The sequence below is a fragment of the Pseudopipra pipra genome, chromosome 3, assembly GCF_036250125.1.
Source record: "Pseudopipra pipra isolate bDixPip1 chromosome 3, bDixPip1.hap1, whole genome shotgun sequence".
In the NCBI taxonomy this organism is placed as follows: Eukaryota; Metazoa; Chordata; class Aves; order Passeriformes; family Pipridae; genus Pseudopipra; species Pseudopipra pipra.
Genome location: NC_087551.1, coordinates 101,098,302 through 101,121,246, shown reverse-complemented (window position 1 = coordinate 101,121,246; position 22,945 = coordinate 101,098,302). Strand labels below are relative to the sequence as shown.

General features: G+C 43.3%; 1 protein-coding gene across 1 annotated transcript in view; it reads left to right on the top strand.

Annotated features, from left to right (window-relative positions):
- The window catches only part of ADAM17 (ADAM metallopeptidase domain 17), a 33,862-nt gene extending 12,895 nt beyond the window's left edge, over nucleotides 1-20,967 (top strand). Inside the window, exons 3-19 of the mRNA XM_064650495.1 lie at nucleotides 1,510-1,643; nucleotides 2,566-2,654; nucleotides 4,365-4,533; nucleotides 5,340-5,470; nucleotides 7,193-7,282; nucleotides 8,340-8,453; nucleotides 8,990-9,134; nucleotides 9,677-9,765; nucleotides 11,574-11,726; nucleotides 12,563-12,762; nucleotides 13,797-13,900; nucleotides 14,564-14,698; nucleotides 15,568-15,698; nucleotides 16,716-16,794; nucleotides 17,946-18,034; nucleotides 18,725-18,781; nucleotides 20,401-20,967. Coding sequence (XP_064506565.1) covers nucleotides 1,510-1,643; nucleotides 2,566-2,654; nucleotides 4,365-4,533; nucleotides 5,340-5,470; nucleotides 7,193-7,282; nucleotides 8,340-8,453; nucleotides 8,990-9,134; nucleotides 9,677-9,765; nucleotides 11,574-11,726; nucleotides 12,563-12,762; nucleotides 13,797-13,900; nucleotides 14,564-14,698; nucleotides 15,568-15,698; nucleotides 16,716-16,794; nucleotides 17,946-18,034; nucleotides 18,725-18,781; nucleotides 20,401-20,751 — 2,260 coding nt within the window. The 3' untranslated portion in view covers nucleotides 20,752-20,967. The remainder of the gene's footprint in view (nucleotides 1-1,509; nucleotides 1,644-2,565; nucleotides 2,655-4,364; nucleotides 4,534-5,339; nucleotides 5,471-7,192; nucleotides 7,283-8,339; nucleotides 8,454-8,989; nucleotides 9,135-9,676; nucleotides 9,766-11,573; nucleotides 11,727-12,562; nucleotides 12,763-13,796; nucleotides 13,901-14,563; nucleotides 14,699-15,567; nucleotides 15,699-16,715; nucleotides 16,795-17,945; nucleotides 18,035-18,724; nucleotides 18,782-20,400) is intronic.
- The last annotated feature ends 1,978 nt before the right edge of the window (nucleotides 20,968-22,945 follow it).

The window sequence follows — 22,945 nt, the reverse complement described above, 5'->3', positions numbered from 1 at the left end:
AAATGGGCATGAGGATGAGAATAATGCTTTATATTAACAATTATACATCGATTTTGTTCATCTGCCATTTTTGTTTACTGTGTTCTCATATGCCTTTCCCCTGTGTCATTTACAACTGTCATGCAACTTGTGCATAATTTTTGAATTTCTAAATGTTGGGGGGGGAAGGAAATTTTTAAGTACCAAGTATGAAAGGTTAATGGGATCAAATGTCTGACTGTCCCTGTTTTGCACTGCCTCATGCACCCTGACTTTGTGGTGAGGTTGCAATACTGCCAATGATGATGACAGAATGATTGCAGAGGAGCATGCCAAAAATCTTTGACCCAAAGACCACATAAGAAGCCTTATGGGCTCTTGGTTTATAGAGAAGGTTCTCCGCTTAGTTATTGGGATAACCTTTATTTTTTGTGACAATATATCATAAAAAATGTAGAGAGTTCAGATTTCTGTGTATGGTCTTCTGACTATTATTTCAGAAAATAAAAACCTTAAGCAGCACTACAGGCTGGACACAGTGGCTGGACAGGGACCAGGCAGAAAGGGACCTGGAGGTGATTGACAGGGGACTGAACATGAGCCAGCAGTGTGCCCAGGTGGCCAAGAAGGCCAATGGCATCCTGGCCTGTATCAGGAATAGTGTGGCCAGCAGGACTAGGGAAGTGATTCTTCCCCTGGCACTGGTTAGGCTGCACCTTAAGTGCTGTGTCCAGTTCTGGGCCCCCTCAGTTTAGGAAGGATATTGAGGTGCTGGAGTGTGTCCAGAGAAGGGTGATGAGGCTGGTGAAGAGTCTGGAGCAGAATTCTGATTAGGAGCTGCTGATGGAGTTGGGGTTGTTTAGCCTGGAGAGGGGAAGGCTCTGGGGAGACCTTATCACACTCTACAACTACCTGGAAGGAGATTGTAGCCAGGTGGGGATTGGCCTCTTCTCCCAGGCAACAAGCGACAGGACAAGAGGACACAGTGTTAAGCTGCGCCAGGGGAGGTTTAGGTTGGACATTAGGAAGAAGTTCTTCACAGAAAGAGTGATTGGGCATTGGAATTGACTGGCCAGGGAGGTGGTACAGTCACTGTCCCTGGAGGTGTTTAAGAAAAGACTGCATGTGGCACTTAGTGCCATGGTCTAGTTGGCAAGGTGATGTTTGGTCATAGGTTGGACTCGATCTCAGAGGTCTTTTCCAACCTAGGTGATTCTGGGATTCTGTAATATAGATGGGATAGATAAAAGAAATTCCTTGGTCTGATTTTTCTTTAAATACTCACCAGTAGCTGGTTTTGCTTGACTACAAATGGAGAAGGCACATCATGAGCAAACAGTGATTGTTTTGGATTTTGGGGGGTTATTTTTTCTATTTTTTAATTAAACATCTGTGACGGTTTAAAATATTTACAGTTATGAATTATTAATGCTTTGTAACATTTTTTGGACCCTCAGTAAAATGGTGACTGAATGTATCTGTTATATGCATACTTTGCTTAAAAGTAAATATAAGTAAATTCTCTTACAGGCACTTTAAATTATACTTAACTGCAACTGCTGAACACTTTTCAGAAAAATTTCAAGCATTAATTGTGGATGGTGAAGGCAAGGAAAAGGAGTATCGTGTTCAATGGCAAGACTTTTTCACCGGACATGTCGTTGGTTAGTATGAAGTAGACTATGGGTCAATGCTGAGAAACCACAGCTTTGCAGGAGTCTCTTGGCCAGAGTAAATGGTGTATTTTCCTTATTTTTGTCAGATACAATTAGGATGAACAAATAAGCTTAATTCTTATGCCCTTTGGGTTTTCTGGTTTTGTTTTTGTGGTGTGTTTGGGGATTTATTTTTTTTTAGGTTTGGTGGGTGGTAGGGTTTTTTTGAGCTATTGCACCCATGTTCTAAGATAGGACTCTTGTGTTTAGTTTGGCAGAACACAAAGGTATAATTTACTCAAGCTGTGGCTTGCAAATTATAATTTATTTTTTTAAATGATGATGGTGGCTCTAATTCCAGCTGGAATGTAGGACTTGTTCTGTGTCCCAGAACACAAAGAGAAGTAGAGGTGATGCAGTGATGCCCAGATTGCTCAGTTAAAAGACTTACAGATAGTTCTTTGTAGATTACTTTTCTGTAAATAAAGGGTATCTCACTCCACTTTTGTCCAGCACTAATGCTTCTGCTAAGTTGTTTTTATTTCTATGTTATCTGTGTGATGTAGTGAGTCTTTTCCACTGGAGTCCAGGCTGACGCCGTGAAACTGCTGTGTGATAATAGTTAGATGCACGCTGCTTTTGTTGGTGGAAATATTCTGTGTCCCATTACTAATCCCCAGAGCCATCTCAACACTTTCTGTAAAATTAAGAGTTACATCTGAGTCTTGTTGACTATGACCATTGAGAAGTTAAAACTGGGGGGAAGTGTTTGTTCATTTCTTTTTTTCTTTGTACTGAACAGTTCTTCAGAGACCAAGGAAGGTAATTTGGCATGAAGTTTAGAAACGATTAAAAAAACCCCTAACAAACAGTGTAGGAGTGCATGCAAACAGAGCTGAATTAACTTATATCTTCTTTGCCTGTGTTAAAGGAGAGCATAATTCCAAGGTTGTGGCACATATTGGGGATGAAGATTTTACAGTGCGAATCAATACTGATGGAGAAGAATACAATATTGAGGTACTCTTTGCTGTGGGAAACTGTATTCAAACAATCATTTTCTTTCCCTGTGGGTATTTCTCTTTCTAGTTAGTCAGGTTTGACACCTCTGTAGCTCAGAGTAGACTTGGTGGTGGTGTTTGTTTTGGGGTGAGAAGGGGCAGGAAGGGAAATGTGAAACCAGTGTGACTGTTGCAAATGTTGACTTTTATTAGTGACATTCTCTGATGGTTGCATGCTTTAGATACATTGGGCAGAAGGTATGTTTTAAACAGGAAAAGGTTTCAGAAACAGAAATGGATAACGATAGTAATTAGTGGTAATCATGTCTTCTAGAATAACAAACTGTGTGGCAGTCTGAGCAGAGTGGAGGTCTGTGGAACTTTCTAAAATTTTGACTGTGTTATGTTGTGGAATTTTTCCCATTCTTAAACCTTCATTTGAAAATCTATTTTTTTATCTTAGAGCTTCATTTATAAATCTAGTATTTTTCCCAACTCCCTTGTTTTTCACTATGTTCGTTGCTTATTTTAAACAGTGGGTTAAAAAAATATATTCAACAACTATGTAATTAGAGACTATCCTAATGACTTGTTCAGTGCAGTATATTCCCATACACAAGCAGTATTAGAATGTTTGAATGACAGTAATTATGGCTGAGTGTTATATGGATATTGTAATTGTCTCCAAACCCAAGGATGCAGAATTATGGGTAGACTTGAGAAATCTAGTCATGTGAAAGTATAAAAATGTGATTAAAATATCCAAATCGCTGTACTTGTGTTTTACATCACCAACATACAGTAGCTGTTTGATGATTTAAAGCATTTTTGCGTCTGTGGTCCAGAGCAGTGTAAGTGCAGCCGACCCCCTTGCTCCTCGCCGTCTGTGTCCGTGCAGCTGAGGGCAGGCAATGGTGTGCAGGCTCCAACTCACTGTCGGTGTCCCCAGGTCAGCTTTTGCCCCTGACCAGCCCTGGATGAGATGATGCCTGTTTGCAGTCAGAGAGGATGCCTGCTAGAGTCTGTTCCCAAAAGGCAGCATGGACAAAGCTGCTTCACTGTTGCCTGCCTTTGTTTTCATGGTGCTCCTGTATCATTTGGAAAGGTTATGGACCTCTGTATAAACCACTTGTGCCCTCAGACCTTACCTTAGCATGTGCTGCAACACGCAGTTTTGAGCTGCAGACATGTGGCTGCTGGGCTGGCACAGCCTTCATGTTTTGGGACCTTTTTGCTGTGAACTGAAAGCACAGTGTGCTAAACTGAAAGCACGGTGTGCTAAATAATAGCTGTCTGAAGTTGCAAGAGCACTGCCTGAGGGCTAGAGGAGACCCAAACCCAGGTGCTCTGTGTTGTGGATGTGGACAGTCAGTGCTGCTTGGCTTTGGCCAAAGAACAGACCCTGTCCGTGCTGTATTTAATGGTGTTGCTGTAGTTGTTACATTCAAAAAAAATAGGATATGTTAGTAAAGTAAAAACTGCTCTGTTAAGATGATCTCAGAGTTTTGGATGCCCATGTAGCATAAGAGAGTTGAATTCTGTTGGCTTTCTTGGGGATGTCATTTTATCAGTAGACCTGTTGCTGTGGGCAAGGTTATCATAGTCTAGTGCATTTGTGTGTGGACACAGAAAGCTGTGGAGGTTTGATGGTATATACCTATAATTTTTTTACCTATCTAGACTTAGGCTTTGCATTCACAGCGTTCTTAACTTCTTCTTGTGCTGTTAGCCACTGTGGAGATTCGTAGATGATGTGGAAGATGAAAGACTGCTGGTCTACAGATCTGAAGACATTAAAGACTTCTCAAGATTACAGTCCCCCAAAGTGTGTGGTTATTTAAAGCTGAATGAAGAAGAACTGTTGCCAAAAGGACTGGAAGACAGGAAGCAAAATGAAGGTGAGTGTCCATAGTTGGGAGAGCAGCATCTTTGAAACACTTGAATTCTGGCTGTGTTGGCAAGTAAGGTCAGAACCTGGGCAATAATCTGTGTTGCTGTTTCTTGTTTAACTGTTAGCTCTTTAAATTCACTGGGGGCATGAAGGTGGGGAGCAGCATTAACTCATGCCCATTCCCCATCCACAAAAGCCCCAACAACTGATGAAAGGAAGATACTGTTGCTCAGGGCATATTTATTCCTGGCTTGTTGAATGGATGTTTGGCCCCACCAAAATGTAGGCTAAGGAGAGAAAGCCTTTTCATCAGGCCTGAGCAGTTTATGACAGCTGGCAGCAATGTAGGTACATGTTCTGAGATGAACATTAAGACAACTTTGTACTTCTGTGCACTGTGCAGCAGGACCTGTTTGGCCTTGATGGTCACTCAAGAAATCCATCTTGAGCTATGATGGGGTTTTGAGAGATTTCAATCCCTTTTTCCTCTGTGCTTTGCTGTGTCAGCAGAGGTTGGGATAATGACTAGGAACAGGAGGTCTGAGGCTGAGGTGATGACCATAAAAGCTCTATAGGTAAATCTGATGAATAACTTGATTTCACTGCTACAAATTCCTTTCCTTACAGTAAGTTTGAGCACTGTTACGAAGACAAAATTTAAGAATAGCTATTAAAAAAAAAGCCCAAAACTAAACATCCCCATTCTCTCCACAGAAACACACCCACATTCACAGTTATGACTTAAATAAGGATAATAGACTCAGCAGTGGTAGTTGTATTGAGTGTTTATTGTATTTAAAATATTCACTGTAGCAAGCATCCATCGGAAGAAAAGAGCCACTCCAGAGAACTCCAAAAACACGTGCAAGATGTTGGTAGTGGCAGATCATCGTTTTTTCAAGTATATGGGCCGTGGGGAAGAGAGTACCACTATAAACTATTTGGTAAGTAAATGGACTTTGTTAAAATTTGCTGGAACTAACATAGGAAAACATAGTGATCCAGCAGTTAAAACAACATACAGCTTATACTACTTTTGTCTAAGTGACTTGTGACTTGTGTGTAATTTTTAAATGGGAAAGTGCTAAAATAATGCTTTAAAAATAGTTTGTAATGATGATACTGTAGTTAAGTCTTCTTCGAGTTTGCTTATAAGCAAATTCCTTCCTTTCATATATTTCTTGTGGCTATGCCATTTTCTACCTAAGAACTTCTCTTTCCCCAGTCAGAACTTAAGAGTTTCCTGGCTTTTGAAATCCACTGCAAAGGATCCAAGCATCTCTGAAGTTCTAGCATGTTTAATGCTCATAGGAGAGGCAAACGCAACTTACGTAGATTTCTTGGTTTTTTTCCAAATTCTTTCGAGATTCTCTGTCCAGTACAATAAAATTAGAAGCAGGCACAGTAAACAGTTTGTTTGGTTGTACATGGGTGTTGTGGGTTAACTCCAGCAAGCAGTTCAACCTCACACAGCTGCTTACTTGCTCCTCACAGATGGGGTGGAGGATAGAATAAAAAGGGTAAAGCTGAGACAACTTGTAGGTTGAGATAGAAACAGCAGAGCAAAAGCTGTTCACAGAAGCAAAGCAAAATAAGGAATGAATTCACTGCTTCCCATCAGCAGGCAGGTGTTCAGCCATCCTCAGGAAAGCAGGGCTCCATCATGTGTACCAGTTACCAAGTAACCCAGCCAAAAACAGTGTGATTGTCTACCTGACAAGTTTCTGTGGAATAGAACAAGGCCTGTCTGCAGCCTTTCAGCAGAAGTGGAGAGTATGGGGGGGTTGGGAACTGGAGACAAAATCAAATGAAAACACTTTTGGAGGTCTGTTGTTTGCCAGAAGTTTCTTTCTGAGTTCGACTCTTTGAAATGCTGATCACTCTGTTTCACCTTTGCTGGCTTTTTGACCTTTCTGTCCCCAAAATTGTTTTTACATTCTCCTGGTAAGGCCTCAATCGGTGTGTTTGCAGAGATGCTTTTATCTCAGCATCTGACATGTGCTGAGGCTGACCCACTGTTGTGTTTCCTGGGTAGATGAGTACTGTTAACAGCACAGTAGTTGGAAAAATAAAGGATGAACTATTATTGAGTGGCTCTGAATGTCACTTCTCATTCTCAGCAAGTTTGTGCGTTTCTATTTAGTAGAAGGTGGTTTTTCAGAATATGTGAGCAGCTTGAAAAGGGAGGTATTGATTGTAAGCACTCACATCTGGAACCTTGTGCTTGAACCATAATAGTTTTTTAGCTTCGGGAATCAGTTAAACTAAGTTAACTAAGCACTTAACTGCTAAGACAAAGCAGTAAAAACAACTCCCTCCTCTGCCCTTCCTTTTAAAGAAATCTGGAAAAGTAGTGTTTGAACAAAGTGTTTCCCAAGATGTCTTGTTCTTAATGCTGTTGTTCTTCCACTACACAAATTAAAGTGATAAATGGAAAAGTTTGTACTGCTTTTTTAAAATGGAAAATTTTCAAGGGTATTTGATAATACTCACTGATCCAAAACCAACAGCACTTGGATCCAGAGAGTATGTCTGTTACCTTATATGAGGTTTGATTTTAATTTGAAGTGGGTGTTTCTAGATAAGTATGTTACACCTTCTGAGAGTGTCTTGACTTTTACTGCATGAAGGCTCAACTAAGTAACTTGTGTTTCTTTTCTAAATAGATTGAACTGATAGACAGAGTAGATGACATCTACCGAAACACTTCCTGGGATGATGGAGCCTTCAATGGGTACGGCATACAGATAGAGCAGGTATTCACTGGACTCTGCAAAGGGTTTCCAAATTAAAGAAACATGGTTTGAATGTTGGGGTTTCTGTTTATTTTATCTGGATTAGAGCTAAGATAATAAAATCCTACATTATTAACTCCATCCAGGAGCACTCAGAAATAGCATCTTACCAGTGATAATGTTAATGATCTGAGACATCATGCCTGTTTTCAGTTCCTACAGTGTTTGAGATGTGAGTTTTCGGGGAGAATACTTCCATATTTAATCTCAATCCAAAGATGCTTTTTTCCCCAAATGAGCAATTCTTGTTTCTGTCAGACATACTTTTATGAATTTATGTCATATTTCTGTCTGTGGCTGCTGCTTAGCTTACAAGGCCTGAGTGGGCCATTAATACAGATGAAAAAACACAAATCCTGCCTGAAGAGCTTTAGTGGCTCCCTTAGACATCATGATATTGTAGAGGCTGGTGTAGAGTGGACATTAGGTAATGCAGTGACTTCAATTTTATGATGGCATCTGAGAGTTAGCACACAGAAACATGAAAAAGGGCATTAAAACCAGGAGGAATGCATCAGCTCAGCATACTGCAAGAGCTGTGATGTGGGACATGGAGACTAATGGGACAAGCTAGCTGCCCCTTTGCTGGGAAAAAGTCTGCAGGAACAAGAGAGAAGCATTAATTGGGCAGGGAAGGGGAGAGAATATGAAGCACTAATTCTAGGTTCCTGGGAAAGTAACAATCCTTTAAAATATGTTTTGGTTAGCTAGAACTCTGAAATGATTTGGGCTTATTTGTACTGATTGTATTTGGGGTTTTTTTGAAAGAGTAAAATACACATCAAAACAGAATGTTACAGTGAAACTTTTGATGTTATCCTGTAAAAAGGCTGGTGTAGTTACTTATGATGTAGTTAGTGTTTTAACTAGCAGAGCCTGGAAAGTTAACATTAGAATCATGCTGAGTCTGAATTTTTCTCCTTACAAGGAGATGTTTAAAATTACATTTAAACCTTTTCTGTAGCTATAAAATTGACCAAAATTCCTCTACATTATTTTTGCCTTTTTCGAAATGTAGATTATCATCCACAACGAGCCAAATTCTGTAAAACCTGGAGAAAAGCATTACAATATGGCAAGAAGCTACCCAGATGATAAAAAAGATGCCTGGGATGTGAAAATGCTGCTAGAGGTAGGTTGTAACCCTTGAAAAATGTTGTCTTTTACAGGGGATTACTCATTCATACAGCTGCTCTGTAGTAACGGGTGAAACTCCTCTGCTCCCCTCGCATGACGTGTGGGTGTCACACAAAGTCAAACCAGCTGCTGTGCCCTGTAGCCCATGGTAAAGGGCTCCATTGCATAACTACAGAGCAGACACCAATTAGTCTTATTAATATGGTCTGAGTCAGAAAGACAGTCCTGATATGTCTGGCCCTGAGACTGACTGCCTTGTGACCTTCATCAAATTATTGTACTTGGTTTTCCCCTCCCTGCGAAAATGGGAAATGAATGGACAAGTTATGTAAATGAATGCATACAATGTATTTGGGTGTTTGTTTAATTTCCTACAGCTCTGTAGGACAGCTAAACAGCTGCTGTTTTCTGACTTAACCAGATTTAAGAGGTGCCTGTCTGCACGTTAGATAAATGTTCTTATCTGTAGACTTCTGATATGCACTGTAAACTTTCTAACAGAGATTTGACTATATTTTTTCTTTATTAAAGCAATTTAGCTTTGATATTGCTGAGAAAGCAGCTCAAGTGTGCCTTGCTCATCTCTTCACGTATCAAGATTTTGACATGGGAACGCTTGGTTTGGCTTATGTTGGCTCTCCCAGACCTAACAGCCATGGTGGCATTTGTCCTAAAGGCAAGGCTTCTTCTTCTTCTGTCCCAGTTGTGGGTTGAAAGCTAGTTTTTGTTATTTGTGTTTAATCCTTTTCTCCAACTTTCCTGGAGTATGTTGTATTATTTGCATACACTCTAGTAGTTGTTTTTTGCATAGAAGAGATGGCCATTTTTTTGGCTGGAGATGGAAAAAGAAGGGAAGGAAGGATAAAAGTCACTAAGCTATTGGTGTGAACAAGCTGGCTATCTTTACAAGTGAGCAAACCCTAGACCAAGGGCTGCTTTGTGTGGGTGCATCTTGCAGTGGTTGTGGAATGGCAGATGCTGTTGTCTTGGAAATTTCTGATGTTTTCCCCTTTACTGCAATACATGAGCTGTTTGAGCTGTGCTTGAAAGATTTCCCAGCCCAAAAAAACTGGCAAGAAGCATGCTCTCACTAGTGAGCCTGTGAGAACAATGAAGCTGTTCATTTCCCCAGACAAGGATCCCTGTCTCCCCAAAAGTACCCTGAAACCCAAGAAAAATGTTTGTCAATTTTCATTTGTTTATTTCTCACTTCTATAGCTTATTACAGTCAAATTGCAAAGAAGGATATCTATTTGAACAGTGGCCTAACCAGCACCAAGAACTATGGGAAGACCATCCTCACAAAGGTAGGAGCGTATCCTCCTTGTATGTATGTGCTGGTGATGTGTGCCATGGGATTGTGACAACCTTCTGTGCTCTCTGAAACAAGCTGCTGTCTTTCCATTTGAGTCAGCTTCCTGGGGACAAGGATGTAGGTCACAAAACAAAAATCATCCTTTTTGTTGTTGCTTACAAGGGGAGATTGAATTCACTGCGAAAGAGGAGTGAGGAAACGTAGCTAGTGTCTAATAGGAACTGTAGGTTCCTAGGTGTAAACAAGTTTTTGCTATCTAAAGATGAATTTAAATGTATTTTGCTTTAACAAAAAACCCAAACAAACAACAAAACTCCAACAAACACACCCTCAAAAAGAACAAGGAGGCAAAGTAGGAGGTTTAGTTTGAGCATTTTAATGAAATTCTTCCACTTGATTTTTGTGTCCTGAGGAAGAGAACAGGACTTATTAGTGCTTATACTAAGCTTACTATAAGTTGATGCTGTCTGGATTTTTTTCCATACTTGATAAGATAGTAAATACATAAAGGCCTGAATATGAGCTTTGTCTCACTTGTAAAGATACCAGAGCAGTTCCTGTGTCTGCATCTACAGAATCTTTGCAGTTGGGCATATTTTGCTTTTGCTGACTTCTGCTGACTTCTCAGCTGTGCTTTTCTGTAGCCTGATTATAAAGGGAATTCATAATTGATGTGTGGGCTAAAACTTGGCACAGAAACTGTCAAGAAGATAGGAAAAAAAGACAGTGAAGCTTTGTGTTAGAAGGATGTTGACAGAGAGCTCTTGCTGTTGCCATGCCATTTGCATCAATCTCCAAACTGGAGTTGTGCCTTGGATTACAAAGGAAATTGAGTTTTTTGTCTTCCCAGTGGGAGGCACAAGGCTTGGGATGAGGCAGTGGGAGCATTATGGATTGGTTTCACAGGGAAAGTGCTGCATAGTAACCACTTGGGTTTAAAAAAAAGAAAAAAACCTGCTTAAAACCCAGTGAAGCACAGGAGGGATCCCTGGGCAGCTCTCCTGTCTCTGGCTCTCACATTAGCCATGCTTAGACACGAACCAGTGCTGCTCATTCCAGTGCTTGCTCCTTCCCGAGCCCACACAGCAGCTGCACTGAGGGATTCTCTCTCCTGAGCTGCCTGGTGTCCTTGCATTCACCTTTATTTCTGTGCAAGGTTGGTTTGTGGTTGTCACCTTGTGAGGTTGACACCATCTGCTGGCTAAGGCGCTGTGGGAGGTGCACAGCAAGCAGAGCCGGTTTAGGATCCTCAGCACAGGCAGACCTGTCTTGCATAAATAATGTTGGAAATGCATCCCTGTTGGGCCACAATTGTCGGTGTCTTTCCCAGTAATCCTGCAATAGCAGAGTTTATTCAGCGCTCCTAATGTCATCATCCCTTTAGAAGAAATAATTCTAATGGCAATAGATGTTAAACAAGAGATTGACTAATTGTAGTAGCTGGTGTTCGTTTGAATTGGTTTTTGTTTCAACTTTTTATGCCTTCCAGCTACTTAAAAGCAAATTTTCTTATTTAAAGTATCTTTATTGCATTGAAAACAAGCTTAAATTGGTATTCTAGGACAGCATTTTACCTTTAGCACTGATTTAGTGTTCAAACCTAGTCCTGGAACTTGACTTTGAAATGGACCATAATTTTATTTGCCTTTATTTCTCCACTTTTAGAAAAAGAAAAATGTTCATCCTGTCCCTCTTGGTGTATCTTAGAAGTGCTGATGGCCTGGAAGTAGCTGGGATCTTCTGTCCTTTTCCTGCTCAGACTAATTTTTTTCAACATTGTTTTTTTCATGTTCAAAAAAGGAGGCTGACCTGGTTACGACACATGAACTTGGACATAACTTTGGAGCAGAGCATGATCCTGACAGTCTGCCAGAATGTGCCCCCACTGAAGACGAGGGAGGGAAATATGTCATGTATCCTATTGCTGTCAGTGGGGATCATGAAAACAACAAGGTATGGTTGTTTAGTTTTGCTTCAACATACAAGTTTCTGCTGTGGTCAGTGACCCTTTGTATGGCAACTCTGTTTAGTTAATGATTCCTGTAGCTTGAAACCATCGGGAATGTAATGGGTTAGCCATAAGGAGAAAACATTCGCAAGCAGTTGGGTTCTCTGCAAGATAAGGTCATCTTTTGGAATCTGAGTTTCAGTGGAGTTCATAGCATGTCAAGGTGCATTTTAATTGGTTGCTTGTAATTAGCTGTGGCCACATGCTGCTGCAAGCAAGTCATCAGCAAGAGTCCAGTCCGGGACCTTCAGTACCAAATAGTGTTTGGGTGGTCCATAGCTGCCGCTGTTGTAGAGAGACTGCCAGACGCCACAGCTGCAGTGGGAGCTTGCATTGGCAATGTGGAGTTGACCCTGTGCCTGTTCTGCAGATGAGAAACCAAGATTATCAGGGGATGATTAGTCTGCAGTGGGGTCTGACTGGTGGCTCGTGCCCAGCCCCGCTGCCGAGAGGTAGCGCAGTCTGTCCCTGTTGGTACAGCTTCACATCCCGTCCTGAGGGTGGTGAAGCCCTGAAGCCGTGGGAGAGCTGGGGTTGGCTCTGAGCCCAGCTGCGTGGGGGAGTCCCTGCAGTGTAATGTAGCAGTGTCCATTACGGACCCAACCCTTACTTTCCCATCTTAAAATTTTTCCGAGGTATCAAGCTGACAGTATAGAGGGAATAACTGCTTTCTGAGACCCCCAAATTTGGAAGTGTAGGGAGGCCATGGCTGTCTTAGATGCCAGTTGTTGACAGAAAGGTACACTCCTCAGTGCTGCTCTTTCCCCCCGTGACTCTCTAGATGTTCTCAAGCTGCAGCAAAAAATCCATCCATAGGACCATAGAGATCAAGGCCCAGGAGTGCTTCAAAGAGCGCAACAACAAAGTGTGTGGGAACTCCAGGGTGGATGAAGGGGAGGAATGCGATCCTGGCCTCTTGTACCAACAGGCTGATCCCTGCTGCACTGCAGACTGTAAACTGAAGGATGGTGCCAAGTGCAGGTAAGGGGAAATGAGCTGCAACTTCTCTTTATGCAGGAGAGAGTGAAGGGCTGGGCTGAAAACTCCTAAAGCCACTTGCAGTGTCACAGGCCTGTTTCTTGGCTTTCAGGCTAAACATGTGAGCTCAAGACAATAAAGGATATCAGGAAAGGCTACTGTATGCATACATTAGTTTTTGTAGCATTCTCTTACTTTTTCTGAGAATTGTCAGAAGCTACAGGCTTGAAAATTGTTATTGTGGTGGTGTTATTTTTACTAACATTGTTATAAAGCAAACTTAGGCAATTGAAAAACAAGATTTAAAACTTCCTGTGCAAACTTTCTGTGCAGATGCAATTTTTGCTTGTATCGCAAGGTAGCTTTATGCTGGGATCACATACTGATATTTCAAGACTGCAGAACGTGTTTGAGCAGACAACACAGTAACTGCACTAAATGAGTCCTCTTTCTGTTCTTGCTTTTTTTGGGGTGTTCATGGCCCTGTTGCAATGCAGTGCCCTATCTGTTTTTTTCATAGTTCAGCTTTACACCATGTAACATTAGAGAGCTTGTGCAACTCCTGTTGTTTAGCAAGAAAATCCTTCAATTTTAGTGAGTATTTTTATACTAAGGGCCTTTTTATGTTAGGTGAGAACAATGAAAATAAAGACAGTGCAGAATAAAAAGTAGGAAACCTTCAGGACAAATGGAAGGGGAGGAAGTGTTTGGGGAAGGAAAGGGTGAAAAGTCTTGTCCTAAATTGCACAGCAAATGACAAGAGGAGGATCCAAGGGCCTTCAACAGAAGGGTCCCTGTGTTGTCTCTCAATACGCTGTACTGTCTATGTGATTTTACCTTTAGTACATGGAGACTCAGTGGGTGTGTAGAAAGATGGCTGTGGGAGGGGGCAGAGAGGGCAAGGGTTGAATCAATGAATCAGTATCCTAGAAGTAGGTTTTTTCCTAAACATCTTTTTTTCTGTGGTTTTGTCACACTTGTACTTATTTTTTTAAAATTGCTTAATATTTATTTCTTTCATTTTGATCTTTCCCCAGTGATCGGAACAGTCCCTGCTGTAAAGGCTGCCAGTTTGAAAGTGCACAGAAGAAATGCCAAGAAGCCATAAATGCCACTTGTAAAGGAGAGTCTTTTTGCACTGGTAGGATGTGGTTCTGTCCCCTATATGTCAGCCAGCCAAGCGCTCCAGGCTCAGCGTCCTGTTCAACCCACTTTCAGTCTAGTGCCCTTTATCCATCCGGTACATGTAATTTTAGAGACCGGTTAAGCATCACAAAAGAGTCCTATAATGAGTTTCATTGTAGTCCAGGAGTCACTTGGTGATTTGTTGCCCAGAAGAACATGAAAAATGTTGATTTTTTTTTCTTTTCTTCTTTGTTTCTTTCCCTTGAAAGAAGAAAAAGCAAAACAGTGTGTTTCCCTGGGAGGGGACAAGAATGAATTTTGTCATAGAAAAGGTGGAATTACTGCAGCTCTGCTTCACTTCCCCACTTGTTTTCTTCATAATCTTTCCTGGAGGCAGGGAGTCAAGTCAGTGTCTGCTTTGCTGAGACTGCCTCCAGGGTCTGCACCTACTGCATGGTTGCCAGTGCCACAATGCCTGAGCTGTTGAAAGCCTCCAGAGCTTCTGCTGCCTCTCGGAGCAGTTGGCAGGCAGCCTGCAGATGAAAGCCAAGAACAAGCTATTGGGGTTCCCCTGGGATAAGTCTGTATTTCCATTATTTTCCCTTTTTCTTCTGCACACTTAGGTGCTCTGCCCTTTGCTCTAACACAGCCCTCCCACTCTGCTGACTTCCATCTGTAGGGAACAGCAGCGAGTGTCCCCCTCCAGGGAATGCTCCGGATGACACCGTCTGTGTGGACATGGGGAAGTGCAAGGATGGAGAGTGTGTCCCTTTCTGCGAGAGGGAGAAGAACCTACGGTCGTGTGCGTGCAACGGTGGGTGACACGGGACTGAACTGGAATGTGCCTCATCTCTGCCCTGTGGGGAGCACTGGCTCTGCTGCAGGATGGCCTGTGGGAGGGCTGAGCTTGTGGTTTCTGGAAAAGTTAAAACTGTTGGGTATTGTCAGGTGTTTTCTGTTTGAAAAAGGAATGTGAATGTCCTCCTGTCTTCTGGTAGTCTGGATTGAAGACATTAAGATGAGACTTATGGTCTGACACTCCAGCTAAAGAAGAGGACATTCTCCTACCTTCCACCTCTGCCACAGGTGGATGGGAGGGATTGTAAAGAGATCCTGACCAACCTCTGGACCAGGCATCTGGCAGAAGAGTATTGGCCTCCAATGAGTAGTTAAAGATTTCAAAGAGGTTAAAGTGCTTTGAGAATATAGGATCCCTAAGTCCAGTCCCCTGCCACTGCAAACCTGCTCTCTGTATCATCTCTTAAGTCTGGTAAAGCAGCTGGGAGTAGGGGGAAGGCTTCATGGGGCAGTGCAAGGAACCGCTGTGAGCCACACTGAGATGGAGGGCATAGCTGAGGAGAAAGGTGTCTAGAGGACTCAGACCCCAAGGAATATTTAAATCTCTTTTTGTGGATATGTTTGGAACCTCTTCACTGGCCTGTTGTTTCCTGCAGTGTTGGGGTATCAGCTTGGAGAGCTTGGTCCCAGTGTACCCCCTAATTGCACAGAGTGATTGAGTTTTAGGCTTGGTCATCAGAGTGCCTGAAACTGGGCAACTCACATAGTCCTGCCTTCCCTGTGGGGAAGCTGTTGATGAACACAGTCAACCAGGGCAGACATGGGGTTGTGGGTTGCAGGTGACTCTTAGTGCTTCCGAGGAATGAGTGTGTTGCTCTGCTACAGAAACGGACAATTCCTGCAAGGTGTGCTGCCGGGACGAGCAGGACAGGTGCACCCCGTACGTTGATGCCAACGACCAGTTCCTGTTCCTGCGCAAGGGGAAGCCTTGCACCGTGGGATTCTGTGACACTAATGTAAGTGTTCCCAGCTCTGCTCTGGCTGGGGGGGTGAGTCCTTGGGGAGGACTGTGCTGGTGAAGAGAAGCCAAAGCTTAACCTGTTGCTGAGCAGGGTGGGACATTTTAAGTCTCTCTTCACGGGGTAAAGGGTGTTGGAGGCTGCAGATGGAAGTTAGTTCTGCAGAGACCTGTGCAAGGTGGAGCTGTTACCCTCTGCACCTGCTTATTACCCTCTTCTGCTGCTCCCCACAGCTCAGCCAGCTGGCAGTCCTTGCAAAGGAGGTGAATGAGCACTGCTATAAGCTTGGCTAGGTTTGCAGCACTTGCCTTTACAGTTGTTCACATTAGTCCAATTAATGTAATTTTTGACTCTAAATCATTCGAGTCAGCTAGCAATCACACAAAAATCCAGCTGGCAGTATCTGGAAGGGGCAGTGAGCCCATGGCAGGGAGACTGGTGGGTTTCTGGCACTCAGTGGCCTTTTCCATGGTGCAGCTGCACAGTCGCGTCACCTGCAGACCCCAGTGGTTGGAGCTAAACTGGGTGTGAGCAGAAGTGAATTTGGGAGGGCATGTCCCAGCCCTTCCACTGGCAGAACTGGAAGACCAGTGATCTACTGTGTTAAACCAGCACAACCCAATCTGGCAATGAGTCTGTCTGTAACTGTGAGCTCCCGAGAGCTGCAGCCTTCTCCACGGGTAATGGGATCTGAGGCTTCCAGTGCTTACACCTCTCTAGAAGCTTCAGTTTTATGTCCCCTAACACAGGCCAAAGGTAGGGGTTTGCACATTTCAGACTATCAAACTTCATCTGTTTCAAACAGCAATTGAATTGAAACTGTTTCGCCAAAAATAAAAGCAGTAAAAATGGACTGCTACTGTTGGGCATGAGTGTAAATGTGTATTCGGAATGCAAGTCAAGTCCTGCTGAGTCTGTAGCTCTCATTTCATTACATGCTTGTGTGTCCTTCCCTCACCAAGAAGGAATTAGTTAATGCTTAGGTAGCATAAGATCATTTTGTTACTTTTGCAGGGCAAATGCGAGAAGCAAGTACAGGATGTGATTGAACGATTTTGGGATTTCATAGACCAACTCAGCATCAATACTTTTGGTAAGATACACAACCATACCCTTTGGGGGTTTTTGAGTGCATGACACGAACCTCTAAAGCCTCAGAGAGAGTTAGCTGGCTGATTTTATTCACCTGTGTACAAGGGTAGCCAGTAGCTGTGTTTGTGATGTATCTAAGTGTATTTTTACCTGAAGTTTGACAATACTGAACTTGCTTTTCAAAGCTGAAAGGATGGGGGATCATTTTGCATTTTTTCACTTTGTTATTTTCTATCTAGGCATCTTCCAAGCTTGTGAAGGAAGTGATAGCTTCTTGTCTGAATACCAAGAGGTGGTCAGTTAGAGAAAAGGAAGTAAGACAGTCTTTTTAGAGGTCAGCTAGATTCAGCGTGGTACAAAGTGGGCCTCTCAGTGGGATTTAAATGTCAACAGACTGGGAGGGGGGGAACACTTCCTTTCTCTGTTGTTTAAGAAAACCACTGAGGTCACATACCACAAGCTGTGTGCCTGTGCTGAGTCACTGTGAGGGGCCCTCTTGGTCTTGATCCCCACTGTGCAATCCAGGCAGGTGTCACCTCACCCCTGGTGTCACCTCTGCTGTCTCACTCTGTGTTACTGGAGCCAGACAAACCCCATTAATAAGCCAGTGCTGTGTAATGAGTGGTAACTGCATGTGCTCACAGTGACACTCTGCCTCCACAGTGCAGTTATCTGGGCTTAGGGCTTTCGATCTTGAACTTCAGGGACAAAACATTGTTTCCTAGATAATTATTAAAGCTGATAGAGGCAGTTTGTGAATCTTTGGTATTCAAATAATTAGTTTGGGGAGGCAGGTAGTTATCACATGATTCTTGCATCAGAATTTGGTGATGGACTTGCAGTGTGTCTTGTACAACTGAAAGGGGCAGCTTGGCTGACTCAGTATAAGCTGCTCCGAAGTGACTCATATTACATGTTACAGCCTGACAGTATTTCTCATCAGAGAACAACAGAAGAAAAAACCTGTTATTGTTAACATATATAATTTTAGAAAATTTTATAATTTTATCTTTGCCTACTCCTGCAGCCTGTGCTTCTCTGAGCAGTTCTGAGGCTTCACTTGCTGAGCAGTGGCTGTAGAATGGGGATAGATGTGTATGTTCATGAAAGAGTATTTGGTAGGTAACTGACAGTTTTGAACTGGTTTCACAGGGAAGTTCCTAGCGGATAATATAGTGGGCTCTGTGCTTGTCTTCTCCTTACTCTTTTGGATTCCTCTCAGCATCCTTGTGCACTGTGTGGTGAGTAAGCTGTCTTTGAGATGACTGCTCTGTTGGATTTTGCTGTAAGAAGTGTTCCCTTCATACATGAAATGGCAGATGTCTGTGGATGTCTGTGGGAGAAACCAATGGGAAGCCTTTAGTAAACCCTGTGGGGAAATCCAGCATATGTAAGGCTTACTGCTCCTTCAGTAGGCAAAAATCCTGCTAAACTCTGCCAGGCCTGGCAGACCCTGTGCTCCCATGACTATTCCCTGGAGCCCTTCTCATTCTTTCCCAGGCAGATTTTCTTTCTTGGCTTCCTGAATTCTACCCAAGTATAATTTTGGTAATTTTATCATTACAGTTGAAGTTTTCTAAAACCCTGTGAAGAAATAAGACACCCATATTTTGAGGGAAGACCTAGAGTGGGAAGTGGTCTTGGTTGAGCTTGGGTGGATGGCTAAAGAGAAAGGGGGAGCTTTTGACAACTGAGATCGTGGGCATGTGGCATGCTACCATCAGCAGTGTGGGTTTAGAGCAGAGGAGTGCTGCACCCACAAGCAGTCCTGGGATGGATGGGAAGGCATGGGAGGTAAGGGAAGGGAAAAGAGCCCCACACAGTGCTGTATCCCCGCAGAAAAAAAGGGGACAGGGACTTTGCCTTTGGGAAATTAACTTTCTTATTTTGTGTTTGTGTGTTTTGGTTTGCTTTTTTTTGTTTTCCAATAGGACAAGAAATTGGACAAGCAGTATGAGGAGAACACGAAGTCCCTGTTTTGCCCCAGCGTAAGTTGCTGTCTGAACCCGAATTGACAGAAAGCTCTCCAATGTGTACTGGAAAACCTGAACCTTGGGTGTCTGCAGGGGATTTATTAAAGGAGTTATATCAGAGACACCCGAAGCCTTGCGCTGCAGAGGGTGGATCAGTCTGAGAGGAAGCCATTTCTGAACAAGCCTGTGCTCACTTTGTCAAGCACTGCAGCTTGGTGGGGTAGATTCTTCCTTCCTGTCAGAGCTGTGCCTTGTCGCCAGAGCAGCTCTCTGGCAGCAGCCGCAGCTCCCAGGGCAGGAAGCCTCTCTGCTCCGCGGAGCACCGCGTGCGGCATCCCCTCGGCACAGGTCACTTGGCAGCTTCAGCCACAGGCTGCCTGTTCCCAGCCAAGTGGTGTCAGGGAACCACACAAGGCTGCAAAATGCCCTGTCTTTGCTGCAGAATGGCTGTTTGCAGGGGGCAGCTTCTAGAGACCAGACGTGCTACAGCATTCCAGTTGCTCAAGGGGCCCATCAGTCACACTTCCCACCTGTTGGATACTGAGCTGGGAGAGGGGAAAAGCAAAAAAGTGCAAAGATAAATTTTAATCACGGTCCAGCACAGGGCACCTTCTGACATAGATTTTTGGGTATCCTTTCCTGTGTTTTGGCAACCTAATTCTTATTAATAATTGAATCATTTGATTAAGGTAATGTCATTTTGTAAGGGGAGGGGAAAAAAAGCCTTGCAGAGCTCTTCCTTGTACAACCACTGAGGGAAGCATACTGAAGTCAGAGACCACTGAGGCAGACTGCCTCTGTCATCTACCCTGACGGAACTGAAGGTGATCTTAGTTTGAGTGCCCCATAACTGTTCCTGAATGCCATGAGAAAAGTCACCTTAGAGCTTTTTACCTGCATTCAGTCATGAAAATCCCAGAAGCAGGTGTAGTGAGAGAGCACGGGTATAGTTGCTCCTTGCACCAGCAACAGTTTAGCAAATAGATCTTGTGTCTTTTGGATCTGCTGAGGATGGAGCAGTTGGGAAATGCAGTACTGGTAGCAGGTACTCATCTCATCCTGCCCAGTACTAGCATTTGCTGAGGTCCGTGGGGATTTTTTTATGCCTAGAAATCTCTAGATGTTTTCTAAACCATGCTCAAAAAGAAGCAGAAATCAATGGACTTTTATCTTAGTCTGGGTTGCAGAACTTGTTTGTGATGATACTGGTCCTTCCAGTCTTTGACCCTGTGTTCAGGTGAGCTTCTTGCACATGAAACCAGGAACTCTCCAGGTTGGAGGAGTGGAATAAGCTGTACCTTGGACTGCTTCCCTGCACTGAGCTCTCTATCATCGGCTTGACCCTGCATTTCTAGTCCTAGGTTTCGCCAAAGCAGTGTTGGGCCTGGGGGAGATAGGGCTGAGTCAGCTCTGTCCCATTGAGACTGTGGGGCTTTATACAGAGAAGGAAGAAGCAGAAATAAAATGCCTTCAGGGACTGGAGGGGGGATGTGGTAGCCTTTAAACCATCCTAACAGGAGTGCAGGTGCTCCTCAGGAGGTACCTCCTCCCTTTGAAAAACGACTCAGAAACTGAACCCTGGACTAGGTCCTGGTGGGGTTTTTTCCAGTGACATGGCTGCTTGTGTCTTGCAGAACGTGGAGATGCTCAGCAGCCTGGACTCTGCCTCCGTTCGGATCATCAAGCCCTTCCCCACGGCACAGTCGACGAGCCGGCACCAGCCGCTGCAGCCCCTCACGGCCGCGCCCGCCGTCGCCGCGGCGCCCAAACAGGACCACCAAAGGATGGACACCATCCAGGAGGACCCCAGCACCGACTCCCACATCGACGAGGATGCCTTTGAGAAGGACCCTTTCCCAAATAGCAGCTCGGCCGCCAAATCTTTTGAGGACTTGACAGACCATCCTGTCATTAGGAGTGAGAAAGCTTCGTCCTTTAAACTGCAGCGCCAGAACCGGGTGGACAGCAAAGAAACAGAATGCTAGTGTCTTGCTGCCTTCCAAATGTACAGCTTGTGTCTGCAAAATAAGGATCTAAAACCATTTCATTTCTATAAATATAAATATATGTATATATATTTTTGTGAGGGAGTGGGAGAATAAGGAAGTGACCTACTGCAGATGCTGGTCATGTGTATGACCTTCCTTAAATTACATTTATTAGAGCATTATATCTTTTAAAAAGGAAAATCCAAACTAGAACTGGCTTGTTTTTTGAAGCTTTTTGGATTTGTTCTTCTGTTTCCTTGACCTTTAACATTTCCTTCAACCTGTGGTGCAAAACCAAGTATCCTGATGGATACTGGATTGTGTATATCAGCCTTTTTTATAATTTAATATTTTGTAGTCTGACAGCACTGATAGACAAAATTAGGGGCTTTTAAAACCAAAATGAAAACACTGCAGTATGTTCCATATAGAGTAGACCATTTAGAAATTTAAGGTACATGTAAGCAAAAGCCTAAGAAAATGCCTTGAGAACAGAATAAGAGTAATGAAACAGATAAAAATAGAGTCTCACAGCATTCAATGAAATGCATAATCAGAGTAAAGAAGCATTAGATACACAGCTTCTGAATAAATAAAAGGATCACAAAAGCAGTGAAACCTTATACAGTGCATGGGAAATGCTCCTCTAGCATGAAACCCTTTTGACTCAGCGATGAGGTTGTCTTGTCTTTGTGGCTTTTGCTGGGAGCTTCCCCCTCTGCACTGAGTCTGTGTCGCAGGTGTCTGGTAGAAGAAAGAAGTGTAAGGGGAGAAATCATTTATGCAGGTGATGACATTTTAAAATGCTGTTTACAGCAGTTGTTTCGGTGCAGAAATGTTTCTCCAAATGTTACTTTAAAATAGGCAACACTATTGTTGAAATGTTCAAATGGCTGTCTCTCTGTTTTCTGTGGTCTCTGTGGCCTTTGGAATCTCCTACTGCCTGAACAGGTGTGGGGGGGAAATCACTCAATTGCAGGGGAGGCATTTGCTTAAAAACAATTGTGAATTTAGTAAAGAAATGAAGAAACCTTTGTTAAAACTTGCAGGGTAAGTCTAAGGAGGAGACTTTGTGAATTCAAATTCTCACACAGGTAGCAAAATATGATGTTAAAAGTTGGTAATTGGATGGTGTCCTCTGTACACCTGGAGCCAGGTGAGCTGGGACTGCCATGTGAGCATTGTTTCGGCTTAGTAGCAGCTGGACTGACACGGTGGAGTCACAGAGCAACTGTCCTGATAGCACAGCAGCACCTTCGTTGTGCATCTGTTTTCTCCCACAATAATCTCCTGATAAAACTGACAGAAGGTGACCAAGGGCAGAACTGTTTAACTGTTACAATCCTGGACTTGGCCACAGGGGAACCAGGGCTGCAGCGAGCCTGTGTTTTTAAACTTGAGGGAAAGGAACCAAACCTGTGCTGGAGGGTTGTGTGAGCTCCTCCCCACCCAAGGATACTTGTTACACTAATACTTGAACGTGTGCCTTATGGTATTCCTATCTGACTAGCTATTGTGTTTTATATACTGGGTTTGAACTTTGGGGTTGTTTGTTTTTTGTTTGGGTTTTCTTTTTTTGATTCAGTGCAAAGTAGATGTGTGAGGAGTTAATTTAATTCCCAAAAAAATAAAAGCTTTTTATATTAAAAAAAAAAATCAGTTAAACAAGAGCTGTTTCTGTGCAGTCCCTTTAGAAAAGATCTCCATTCTTCAGCTGTCATTTCTAACACAGGCATTTCCAACTGCTCCTTTCTGAAACTCAGCTGCTGTGGAAGCTGGACCCAGAGCATCTTTGGGACAGACTTGCATTCGAAGGCCTGCCCTGCTTCCTGCTGGGGATGGAGTTGGTCTTGCCACATATCCTGTGGATTATTATCAGTTCAGATGGTGAAGTTAATGCCTAAGGTATGGGGGTGCACTCAAATGCCTTTTCAGGTAGCAAATCTGTAAGTGCATGTTCTCAGCACAAAGGTCTTTCCATCCCAGGTGAAAACCAGGCATTGGCAGGTGCTTGGGAGCATGAAAATACAGGATTGGAGCAGGCCTTGGAAATCACTGGATCCAGCCTCACTCTGAGTTGTATTCCAGAAACTGGAAGAGGTATTTGCATGGCTGGTTTGTAACATCTAAGGCAGGAAGATTCACAGCTTCCCACAGGGAGCTGCTTTCACTGTTCAGTCTTTACTGTAAG